This window comes from Pempheris klunzingeri, chromosome 1 (assembly GCF_042242105.1).
Source record: "Pempheris klunzingeri isolate RE-2024b chromosome 1, fPemKlu1.hap1, whole genome shotgun sequence".
Lineage (NCBI taxonomy): Eukaryota > Metazoa > Chordata > Actinopteri > Acropomatiformes > Pempheridae > Pempheris > Pempheris klunzingeri.
Window position 1 is genome coordinate 33769441 of NC_092012.1, and position 12916 is coordinate 33782356.

General features: G+C 44.0%; 1 protein-coding gene across 5 annotated transcripts in view; it reads right to left on the minus strand.

Moving 5' to 3' along the window:
- LOC139198562 (A-kinase anchor protein 13) overlaps positions 1-12916 on the minus strand; it is a 92403-nt gene that overhangs the window by 10954 nt on the left and 68533 nt on the right. For all 5 annotated transcript variants that reach the window (XM_070845515.1, XM_070827449.1, XM_070852816.1 and 2 more), the window contains 12 exons: positions 10509-10668; positions 8602-8669; positions 8433-8499; positions 6864-7014; positions 6596-6708; positions 6239-6385; positions 5458-5714; positions 4714-4839; positions 4074-4191; positions 1637-1885; positions 1452-1528; positions 82-263 (listed from right to left, as the gene is read on the minus strand). In XM_070845515.1, coding sequence (XP_070701616.1) covers positions 82-263; positions 1452-1528; positions 1637-1885; positions 4074-4191; positions 4714-4839; positions 5458-5714; positions 6239-6385; positions 6596-6708; positions 6864-7014; positions 8433-8499; positions 8602-8669; positions 10509-10668 — 1715 coding nt within the window. The remainder of the gene's footprint in view (positions 1-81; positions 264-1451; positions 1529-1636; positions 1886-4073; positions 4192-4713; positions 4840-5457; positions 5715-6238; positions 6386-6595; positions 6709-6863; positions 7015-8432; positions 8500-8601; positions 8670-10508; positions 10669-12916) is intronic.

Consider the following 12916-nt stretch of genomic DNA (forward strand, 5'->3'; position numbering starts at 1 on the left):
GAAAAGCATCAATAAACTGCTCTTAATGTTTGTAAGTTTAAAAAGAAACCACAAAAGAAGGCATGAATGAATCCCACTTACATGGACTGCATGGCTTCCTGGATGAGCTGCATCCAGGTGTTGCGTTCGTCCTTGGAGCTGGCCAGGACCTCCATCATCTCTGGCTTCTCGATGCCCGCCGTGATGAGGAAGAGGCCGCGCTCTTCGTTAGCCACCTCTCTCACAATCAGCTTCTGGAGGGAGATGACCGTGGAGCGCTGGTCCTGCAGGCAGAGGGAGGGTGGGAAAGGAGGAGAGGAAATGATGGAGGCGATTAAAAAAAAAAAAGGATGACAGTGGTAGGGTCGAGGAGGAGAGGGGGGAGGAGGGAAGACAAATGTTGAGGATGGGAGAGGCAGAAAGAAGGGTGGGTGGGAGCAGGAGGGAGAGAAAGGGAGAGGAGGAGGATAATTATGAGAGGAGGGATGAATGGAAAAGGAAGGCAGGGGAATAAAAGCCGGACAGCAGCCAGTGCAGTGAAGACAGAGGAGGAGAGAGAAGGAAGTTATAAAAAAGGAGGATTATAGGAGTGAGCAGTCGGGTGATGGACAGGGAAGAAAGGAAAAGATGTGGGACAGAATAAAGGGGACAGAAGAAGTCTAACTGGTTTTCTGGTTAATGTTATCATCCACATGGGAGTCAGCTGCCTTCTATCAGTTATGGCATCTTTAAGCCTGTAAACACTGTAAAGATTTCATTCCTGCTTCATCCAGTAAAAATGTGACACTGAAGCCACATCCTGACATTTTCCCTCTTGTCTGACATTTAAAGAAAAGGTTTAGGTTTTTTACTGACTGTCTTTCTATTGAAATCCACAGCCCACGTTCTGTGGAATCCTCTTTGTACTGTGTTCCATTCGTGGCTAATGGCTGCTTGTCCTGTTGGTGATCCTCATGACTGAAGCTTATTCCCCCCCAATGTTATTCCTCTTTTCCGTGTCAAAAGCCTCAATTCAAACATGCCGAGCATTTTTTTAATGATGGATGTGATTATTATGCCACAGGCCTGCCTCTGTTTTCATTCCCCCTACTGTGTGTGTGTGTGTGTGTGTGTGTGTGAACCATGCCATAAAACTAAGTCCTGAAAACATGGAAAAAATGACTCTAACCTATATGATTTATCACAGTTGGGTTAGATGCCCAGGGCCAGAACAGCTTTATTAGGTGCAGCTAGCTAGTCAGCTAGAGGCAGGCAGTGTTACACAATGGGAAAGCTAAGCGGGCCAGCTAATGCTAACAGGAACAACAGTGGGATAGGAAAGTATGACAACAACATCTCTGGCAGCGCTCATGAGATCTTTATTACTGGAGGGATGGAGGGAAAATAGAGGGAGGAGCAGAAGGAAGGAGGGAGGGAGGGAGGGAAGAGACATAAAGAGACAGATGGAGAGAGAGATGACAGCAGGATCCTACCAGCATGGCGAAGACATATTTCTGGTCTTTCTCTTGCAGGAAGACGAAAACGTCGGATAGCAGTAGAGCATGGACATCTGGAGAGCAGCCAAGACAAAAGCAGTAGTGGTCGGACAAGTTAAAACACATTCATTTATTTTCACAGCTAAATTTACCAGAGAGAGAGAGTTCAAGCGTCTCCTCACCCTTTAGTCTTCCCTGGCTGTTCTTCAGCTGCAGCACCCCGTCGTGGATCAGCCTCCTCCTCAGCATATCCTCCCTGGCGAAAATCTGACCGCTCTTCATCATCATGATGGACTTGCTGTCCATGCGGCCGTGGAATTCCTTCAGACGCCGTCTCTTCTCGTGCTCGTTCACTTTGCTGTCAACCGACGCGATCACCTCCTTCACGAGCCGCACGGCCTCCGTCAGGTCGTCATAGTCTTCCTCGCTTTCTGTGTTTGACAGGTGACAAGACAGGCAACCTTAACAAAAGTCTCCATCAATGAAGCCTGGTTAACAGCGGGGGAGAAATGAAAGCTCCTTATCAATTTGTTTCACTTGTTTTAGGTGAAAAGTTGAGATTGGAAAGTTTTGAACGCATTTGCCAAACCACCAGAAGCACAAATGCAGGCGGAAGTCATGACTGTTAGTCCTCACTGCTGGTCCATTTGGTACTTGAATGGCATCAAACTAACACAAATTGAACCAGATGGGTTGAGCGGCACAGCTGAGGAGGTGTTTATGTGCAGCAGAGGGTGCAATACAGCATGATGTTCATTCAGTAAAATATGGTCCCATTTAGAGAAAACCAGACCATAAAGCAGGTTAGACTTTAGGGCACGGGTACCTTTGGCTAACCTAAACATGCCGAAACATAACCAGTCAGACTCAAGGGTCTATGTGGAATGAAGGTCACCTCTGCTTTGATTCATATTTAACTCTATGAAATGAGAGTATTCTTCTTTGAATAAGACCTTTTCCTTTACTTTTGTTGTCAGTGTAGTTTGATGAACCACTGACAGTCCTCATGATGAATGTGTGGCTCCAAAATAAACTGAACATTTAAAAGCTTTTATTAACTGGGTAGAGGTTGACTCAAGCTATTCAAAATGAACATTTATTTATAAGAAAATACCGGCGTGAATACAAGAGTAATAACGAGGAGGCTAAAGGTCCTGGATGAAGTGACATGAATTCATTTAGAGTGAAATGCAGGGAATAAAATCCCAGTGCACTGAGAAAAGCCCCCGAGTCAGCACGTCTCTGATATACATCTCGTGTGTGTTTAGCATTTGGGTTTTGGACTGAAAATGTGAAATAATGAAAATAATATTTTTGCCCAAAGTGGCATATTCTCCTGAGCACCAGAATCCTATCTTTACTGTAACTTGTGAGCGCGCTGTGTTATTTCCACTATATCGGAGTTGGCAGGAGAGAGTCTTCTTAAAGCACCTTGGGGATTAAGTCAGAGCTCCCCAATCCCACATAGAACTATAAACAGGCTTTGGGGATGGATTAGAGAGAATGTACACAGTGGGAGGCCAGCTGACGAGAGCTGCTCGAAATCAGATATAAATATGGTGTGAAATATTTCAGCTCCTCAAAGCATGCTTGATCTATTATCCTAAAAACATTCAACATATGTTTCGCTTCTCTCAGTGTATATGTTTCCTAAAACAGGATCCTTCGCAGTGTTGCGACTGAAGCAGGCTGAACTATAGGAAGAAGTGAAATTTAATCACACTGATTTGTTGTATTTGTTGGCATGCTTAAGATACATGAGTTTATTCAAAGGACGTAGCTCAGAAATATGTGTTGTTGTCCTGAAAAAATTAATTGTTTGAATGTGGACACTGTAATTGATGCTGTATTTGAAAGTTGTTTGATTGTTTCAAATAAACGGGTGATTTAAGGGGACAATGCTTCAAATGAAGCTGACATTCACACTTTTTCTGGGTTTGACAACCAAAAGTATGCATCTCAACAGGTCTTAAAACTTTCTTAAAAGAGAAGCGTCCTACTAAAATGTTTAGATGTGGTTTGAACAGCCAATCAACTTGACTGCCTAAAGATCTATGAGCCTGCAACATTTTCTTGATACTAATGTGGTTACTGGCCTTATTCTGTCTGATTCTCTGTCATTTGTTTCTGGGGAAAATCCTTTAGATCTAAGTATAACTAACGCCACCCACTGGCAGAGAGATTCAAGTTGAAGTTGTGACTGATTATGAGATTCTCCTTTACTGCCTTCAACTCTGTGACCTTAAAATCACTCTCTTGCTCTCGCTGAGGGTTAGAAATAAGTGGTAATAGGTGATAACAGTGTGAAAAGCACAGATAGAGACTGATTCGAAACCTGAATGACACAAGTAGAGACTATGAACTAGAGAAAAATAATAGAGTAATCATAATAATAGTAATCTCCCTACATATGCCTTGAATAATGCATGTGAATATGTAATGCTAATGCTAATAAGGTAATACAGTGTATTTTCACTCATCTACTTACTTAACCTTTAGCTGCTTTGTTAGCCCGGTGCTACACTCCACAGTTTGCCCCAATTAAAGCAAACTTCCCACCAGTTTGCCTAATTCATGCCATTATGGACGCACATTAAAAGCAGTCGACACGAAGCTAACCTTTAGTGTGCTGCAGCATCCTCTGAATCAGCACTGGGTACTTCGTTATCCTCTGGGTCACCAGCAAGATGCATTCTGGGATACCAAGCCTCCGCACGATGCTGCTACTCATTTTTTTCTGGAAAACAAACGACAAGTGCTGTAGTAAAAAAAAAAAAAAAAGCACCCACTCAACAGGTGGCTCTGAATAACACGAGGTCTCAAATAACCAGCGGGGAACCTTCAAACTCATTTGCTGTAGAACAATACAGTAATTATCACTGCGTGTGTGGTGTTTGCTGTGATTACAGATATGAAAGTTACACAGACAATGAAGACAATACGCAGAAGACGATAGAAGCACTGATGTTTAAGAACAAACCAACAAACAAAAGTCGATCAGTCTTTTAGGTAATATGGGTTTTATATACAAATCTGACAAATGCCTGCGTGCAAGAAACTAAAAACCTAAAGAAAACAAGACAGAAGAAGGTGGTTGACACATCGAGCAGCACTCTACTCTGTTCAACAGTCTGGAAAACCAGATATCTTCAGGTGAAATACGTTTTCTGCACAAAAGCAGTAAAAAAGGCAAAAGACGAGACAAGAGCCTGAACAGCAACTCTGATAAACACACTGAGGACCGGAATCTAAATCTTACTTTGATAAAGGCCTTGAAGCGTTTGTCTTTGGTCAGGAGGTCCTTGTAGAAGTTTACGGCTTCGTTGTGGCGGCTGCAGAATCTTCCGTAAACCCTCTTCATGGATTCGCCGTTGGATCCGGAAAACTAGAGCACAAGTTCCCAGACGTGGTTATGCAGAAACTTACATTCGTGCAGCAATTCGTTAGAAAGCAAACAGTGTATGCAGGAGGGCCCAAATCTCTATTTCTAATTTGAACTCAACTGTTCAAAAACGTCAACAGTGAGCTGGGAGTTAGTGGGTAATAGTGGGCACTAAAACAATGTTTCATCTCTAAGCTGCACACACACAGCAGTGCTTTGAGCTAAATGCATGAAATAACAATGCTAACGTGTCGATGTTAAGCAGCTGTAACCAAAGTAGCCTGCAAACTGAAACGTTGACCCGAGGAGAAGTGATGTGAATCCATCCTCTGGGGATGTGAGTGTACGCGTTAGTAGTTGTTGAGATATTTCAGTCTGGACCAAAGGGGTGAACCTGCCTCCCGACATTTCTGACATGTTCATTGAAAGAGTTTCCAACGCTCACATCTTGCTTTTTTTTTTGCTCTTTTCAAATAAAATAGTGAGCATTTGCAGCCTCCAGGCGTCCTACCCCGAACATCACAGGCAGAATTACCTCTGAAGAGAAAAAATGTAATTCATCGTGTGGTATTACAATTTCAGGACCTGCATCCTCATCACACTCATCCTCCCTCCTCTAACCTGGTTGAGCAGGATGTCTCCTATCCTGTTGATGATGAAGCCTCCCTCAAAGCTCGCCCCCTCCAGCTGGCTCTCCCTCTTCCTCTCCAGGAGGCGGAGGAGGTGCTGCGTATGGAGCTCCAGGAGATCATCTAGTGCGGGGAACAGCTTCTCCAACGTCTGCAGCTCCAGCTGCACCTCCTTCTGCAGACCTTTGCTGTAGACTTCTGACATGATGCGCAACGTGCGAATGTGATGCATCTCCGTCTGCATCAGCTCTGAAGGACGAATCAGGAAGTGAAACAGTCAGACAACGACACGAGCCGCACTTCTCAAACCTGCAGAGTTTCATAGAATTCATGACTTACATTTGTACGTCACTGCATGCCTTGTGTATTTATAGAGATGGGCTTTTTAGTATCATTTCAATCAAATGTATTTGCCACAAGTAGACATCTCAAGGACTTTCTAAACAAACAGGATGTTTCTCAGTGCATATTCAAATGAGATAAATCTGCAGCCTCAATAGACCACTGAGACTTGCAGATGCAACTGAAACAAACAGAAGTGAAAGCCATCAAGGCTCAAGCTCACGGAAAGTGGGTCTACCAAACAAAAACAAAATTACACCGCAATTATAAACTTAGAGACCCAATTCTTCTTTTCCACTTCTCTACTTCAAGTTACCTAAACCCAGAGTTTGTCTGGAGAAACTGGAGAAATGCTGAACAACAGAACTTTTTAACTCCAAAACATTTTCCTTTTACTCCTTTAACATTCATCGAGATCTAATCAGATGTACCGTAGATGACGTCCTGTCTCTTCAGCAGCTCTTTGTCCAGATGCTGCAGGTACTGCTGCTCCACACCTAAACTCCACGAGTCGGCCTCCAGCTCCCTGGCCTCCGCCTCAAACTCCCCCATCAGCTGCCCGTCCATCATCTCCGTCCCTGCACCAACGGCACAGCTCGCTCTTTCAATCTGAGGCTTTTATTTTCAGCATCTTTTCATGTGTGTTACACAACTTTGGATTATGTTTTAAATAATATCACATTTCTTTTTTTATTGAACAATTCGTCAGATCAGGTGTGTTTGTGTGTGTGTGTGTGTGTGTGTGTGTGTGTGTGTGTGTGTGTGTGTGTGTGTGTGTGTGTGCTGACCTTCGTCTGTGAGTGATTCCATGGACTCTGTGACCTGGTTGGTTCTGTTGAGAGAGTCAGTAGACTGGGAGAGATACCGCAGGCCTTTAATGGGCATCTCGTCAAACACCGGACTAAATGCAGAGATAAAAATACAAATAAAATATTCATTCATTGCTTTTTTCTCACCATTTGGTTACAACTACACACACGCACGAAGCTGTTTGAACACACTGAAGGAGCAGTGGCCGAATAAAAAGTCAAAATACTGGACAAATCAGCAACTCACCCAGCGATGTTGCTTATGGACAGACTCTTGGAGAGGTTGTTCCCATGGAAGGTCATGAGGCTGGTGTGTCTGCGTGAAGATGGGATCATCAGGGAAGAATGGTCTTCGGGGGACAAGATGGCCGACCAGGGACGTTCCCTAGTCCCACCAGCTGGACCACGGACAGATAAATAACAGGAGAGAAGCGTGAATATATGAAATATCAGGCTGATCCTCACGAGCAACAAGGAAAGAACCACATTTTCATCACTTTTATTTATGAATGTCTCCTGCAAAAGCCGCCTCAGTTTATCACTTCTCTTCTCAAAGTAAACCCGCGGCTCACCAGAGCAGATCCCAGAACTGTTTAACTCTTAAAACTAACCCTCTTAAAAACTTGAATGTCTAATCTCACTGTCCGAACTTCAGATCGCTGACTAAATTATCTGCTTAAATGTGATAAGTGGCACCTGTGTGTAATTGAGCGCAGGTTGATGAGAATTATAAATCAGCATAATTAACACCCACTAAAATCGCTGTATGAGGCTGCCTGTTCCACTCCATGCTGAAGGAGAAGCAGAAAGACAACAGATGCACTGCGGCAGCGTCAGCAGTCACACTAGATGACCTGAAACTATTCAAATATTAATGGTACCGCTGTCAGCCACGTGTCATCAGAGCAGTGCCGGCTTTACGGAGACAAATGACGAGCAGGTTGACATAAACATAGATGCTAAAAACGTCTTTCTATAGGAAAGTGGTGCCTGATTGATGTGAGGGATGTCAGGGAGGGGGGGGCGACAGGGGGAGATTTTACACCAGAGATTACTAAAGCCTGCAGCAGGTGATGCTGCACTGTCAGGAGCAACAGAGGATGACACTGGACTGAACCTGCATAAAGACCCTGAGGCAGCTGACCAGGTGACAGCTTCTAAAACTGAAAGTCACTGATACCAGAAAAGTCATCTAAAAATCTAAAAAGCCTCTCAGTAAACTGGCAGGTCACGATGATGATGTGGTGAACAGAATATCAATTTCCAGACTCCTGGATTTTATTCTAGTTGCTTACAGTGTTGTGTTTAAACTCCATACTGATTTATTTATGAGCTCAGGTGACATCTCTCCCTGTGTAGAGAGGCAGGCTATCTGAACAGGACTCGTGCGACGGGTCTGGACCGCTCACGCTGTTTTGTTTACACCTTGGAGAAAATCCTAAATACCAGAAAACAGGTGAACGCCACAAATTGTCTTGATTGACTCGTTCTTAAGAACAAAGTGTTGGTGCGAATGTTCCTTGGATGAGGCCCATGGTTTCTCTGCACGGATCTCTTTCCTGTTCTGTTTGGATCGCGGCAGAAGAGCCAGCAGCATCACATCCTTTGTATTTCCTTTTCTAGTGAGACAACCTTAATTTTCAGTGACTCCCTTGATCTTACAACAGCCTTGAAGCTTGGTGTGAGAGTCCAAGAGGTAGAAAAACTCCAGCAGTCAGTGTTATAACGGCCTCACTGTGCTTTGGCAGCAAATCTGCAGATGAAAATTGGTAACGAAGATGATTTGCAAGAATTCCAAGTTTGTTTTGACACTCACATTTGTTCCTCATCGTGACTGTAGGAAAAGAGCTTGAATCTGGTACTGCAAACTGCTGCTTGGGCAACTGGCCAGAGAAACAGAGAATAAAAACAGAAATGAGGGGTTCAAATCAATATTGGCTGCAGGACAACAGAATACTACGGAGTTACACTGAGGGAACTCTTACCTTCATCTTCACCTTGGCACAAACTGGCAGGCTGTCCCTGCAGCCCTTGTGGACGGAAGCATTACAGTCTGGAAAGAAAAGCACGAGAACGCTCAGTGAATATTATGAGCATGACGGTGGAGGGGGTGGAGGGGTGGAGGGTGTGCGCGGAAAGGTGGGGGCTAGAAATTCTGACTGGTTTTCATAGCCGGCCAGGAAACTCCACCAGCCCGCTAATGAAAGCCAGACTGGAGCAGAGCATGTGATGCAATCGAGGGGTAATACTCCTCGTGGACGAAGGGGGGAAAAAAAGAGCACTAGGCTGCGGAATGACACACACATAAACACTGAATTGCATGGGAAAATTTCAATTATATAAACATTTCGGAGCAAGGGTCATCGTTCGAGATAGCTAAAATAAGATCTCCTCTGTGATCTGCTCCTGCTGAGTCAAAGACTTTCATTCCTCTGCACCATCATTTCATACTGTCGAACCATTTCACAAGAGCTGAAGCAGAAACTTGTCATGTTTATCGTACAAACGTGTCAAAAGAGAAACAGCTGAAGGATCGAGAAGTGCGAGTGAGGAGCAGCCATCGGACAGTTTCCACTAACATTCATAGGGGCACGCTTCCAGTAGACACAAGTGTTTAAAGACAGACGTGTTGCACAAGAGAAACCCACAGAGTGACTATCAGACCTCGTCACCCGAGCGAACATGTATGCAACATTTCCGCTGTGAGGATTACATCAATCCACTTTAACTCATCAAGAACAGAGCAGCAGCAGCAACACTTTCAGGGTTACGGCTTCCATTTTCACTTCCACCCATCAGCTCAGAAGTGAACACACTTGTGTCGAAAAGATTGGAGGAAAAGTATTTGCCTGGTAGATTTTCCTGATATGTTTAATTATGACCTACGCAGTAAAACCAGCTTTAACTCCTGCCGTGTTTTTCTCCTCTTAAATGGTTTTATTAGGTATTTTACTGCTCTTTGTGGACGTCCAACTAATTCCAGCTAATCTCAGACAAAGGATCACTGTATTTGTCTGTTGAATGGACACCAGCCAGACATCTGCGACTACAACCCCCCTAAAAAACACCCTCAGAACCGTCTGTGGCTCCAACAATCCAAACCAGACCAACTGAGCACAACAAGAGCTGTTTTTGCCAGTCTGGAGAAGTTGAGGCAGATTGTGACCGTCGAGACGACTGCTGTGATCCATCGCAGAGCCGGTTTCTCCTTTTTAGGCTTTTTTGGGGGTTGCGCCAAAGGATTGTGCAATAAACTACATCCTCTTTAGGGCTGCTGCTGCTGCTGCTGCTGCTGCTGCTGCTGCTTCAGTGGAAAACAATGCAAAAACAGTTTTGTCGTCTGAACTCAAAGTCTGACTGGGTTACATTAGAAGTAGCCCTCTAGTGAGTTTCATTACTTCAAACAAATCATGCTGCTTCAGCCAATCATGAGCGATTCTGCTCCACTTAACCTCCTTTTTGTTGTTACAGCACACAAGCTAAACACTAAAAACATACTTTTTTTTATGTTTCCTGATGCTTGTAAACCTTTCCGATGCTTTTTGGATTACGTTCTGCTGACGAATAAACGAAATCAAACTCTTTCAATACTTACGTGGATAAATCTATAAATAATAAGTACTGAGTGAGCTTTTACAGTAAGTTGACGAAACCGAATGCCCTGAAGAGCACAACTACAGCTTCCTCCTCCCCCCACCCCCCTCACACTATACCTCAGTGTTGTGTGTTCCTAGCAGTGCCGAGAGCTTAGCGTGCAGTAAATTAGAAATGAATTTAAAATAAGATAAAGTCTTTTAATAATGAATCGCAACACTTAATGGGTTTAATTAGACTTAACGGGGGTGTCATCATCAGTTACAAACAGTGAGAGAAACCAGACAAGGACACTTACGTGTGCAGTAGAAAGCCTCCTTGCTGTTGAAAGGCTTATTGCACTGGTAGCACTGGGCAGCCTGGCCCGAGCTGACTGGCGTGAACAGGTGGCCGTTAATCGCCTTCTTGTCCTTCTCCTTGCCCTCCTTCTCCTTCTCCCTTTTCTCTCGCTCCTTCTCCTGCACAGGTGGAATTATCATAGTTAGGATCACAAAACAAACCACGGAGGGAAGGAAGGTAACTTTCCCCTCAATAATTACTTGAAAACGTAAAGTAAAGAAGAAAGCCGGCGTGGAGTAACCTGTGGAGCAGAACAACGAACGGAGCAGACGCCACAGAAAGCGTCTCAGCATCTGGACAGTTGCTGATGTTAAATTCCAATCTGAATCCAGCAGAGCAACATTATTACTCTGATGTTCGACACAGCAGGGGGCTTTGCTTATTAAGTGATGCATTATTTATGCTGACAACAAATTGTCTCATTAAAAGACTATTTTAAATGTAGTGCATCTCTGCTTCAAACACTCTTTTTATAGACACATTTCTTTATTAAACTCAGATAAAGTGGTATTATTTCACAGGATCACTGGGCGACGTTCAGAATGCCGACAGCACTTAGCAGCTGTGGACGCCAGTTACACTGAGCGTTTCCACCAAAGGAAAATATCACACACTGGTATTTCTCAGCTACTGTAAGGCTCTTATTCAAACCATCTCACGATGAATGAGCTGAAACACACTTCCGTAGGGTGCGTGACTACTGAGGGAGACGCACTGTCTGGGAATCAAATCTTTGACCTTTCCATAACAGGGCGGTCTTTCTGCTGCCTCTGCATTAATGGACGAGGTCATCCTCGCCTGTTGGTCATCTCTGTACACTGAGCTGAATCACAATCCCATAAAGTGATGTGGAGAAGAACAGAGCTCTTATTCTCTTGGATTTACATCACAGAGCCTCCACCCAAACCCAGAGGAAATGGGAAGATGGAGTTTCCAGCTCGTTTTAATGGCCGGCCCTGGGCCTCTTGGTTTGAGGGGACCACAAAGCTCTGACATACTACAGCACATTTTCTTCAGTTCCTTCGAGATGCCATAAGGCTGACTGGACCACAGCAAGCCTGCATGTTTCACAGCCATTACAACACTTAGCATTTATTCTCACTTCCTGCAACAACAGCTAAAGAACCAAGAGCGAAACGCATCGACAGATTTGTACAAACTAGAGATCTGAGAAAGTATCCTTCACCACAGCTACCTTCCTAGGAGTCAGTTCTAGATGTGATGCTTGTTAAAATATAAGAACAGTTCAACCTTTTGGAAGAAAACAGGAAGCAAAGACATTTCTCAGCACATTTCTTTTGGCTACAAGCGCTCAGAACAGGAGAAGTAATCACTTGTGGCACCTGCAGCAGAGATTTAAACAGAAAGACGTCCTAGTGAAAGACACCGTAACAGCCAGTGACTTCACTGGGAAACACTGGTCACTGTTAACACGATAATGTGACCGTCTCTTTCACTACAATGTGACTTGGGAAAGCGGAGCACTCTGTTAGCCTACCTCTGACCAACCTTTCCATCTCAGTGAGAAGCCATGGCTCCCTGTGAATCTCCTGTACAGCATCTCTGGCTGCGGCACAGCGGCTGACGCTACAACCAGTACCGAGGCTCCATCAGGAAAGCAGCAAAGAGGAAGTGACTGACTCGCTATAGGAGGTGTTATTGCTGCAACGGCCCTTCGGTGTGCAGCAGACGCTATGTCAAAAGTGCACAAACTAGATCCCCTCCCTGCACATTCAGACTTTAGATCTTGTGCATGAACTGTGCAAACATCCTAAAGCAGATCAACCAGCAGTAGTCACAAAACAACAGCAGTTGTCTACTTTTAACATTAATTAGTTGGTAGGAAGGAAAAATGTGAGGGGGATCTTTGTTTTTAATTTTTACAGTCTCATCCAGTTGAATTCAGAGAAGAAATTGGGAGTTTTAATGTGGTGTGTGTGCCACAAGTCTATGGTTCCACAGGTGGACATTTTGGTTGTCACTGACCATATAAGTGTATAATGGATGTAACCTGATAACACTGTGCTAATGTGTACATGAAAGCTTAAATAATTGTCTTGGAATCTGCAAAGACATGATCAGTAATTCTGACCTCTGACAGCCACAGCTGTGGTGAGCGCCTTCAGGATCCTGTCGCTTTAAAAACAAAGCGATGACTGAGGTTAGAGATGAGATTAGAAAACTAAAGCCAACTCCATCTTCCTGTTTTACTTCCTGTTCACCCCTGTGTCTCTTTGCAAAGGCTGCACTTTTACACACAGCAAACAAAAGGTTTAACTAACCACATACAGCTCATTTTATTCCCTTATAGTTATCGGTTCATTTTAACTTTATTTGCAAATTATATTATTAGTGATGCAGAGTTTT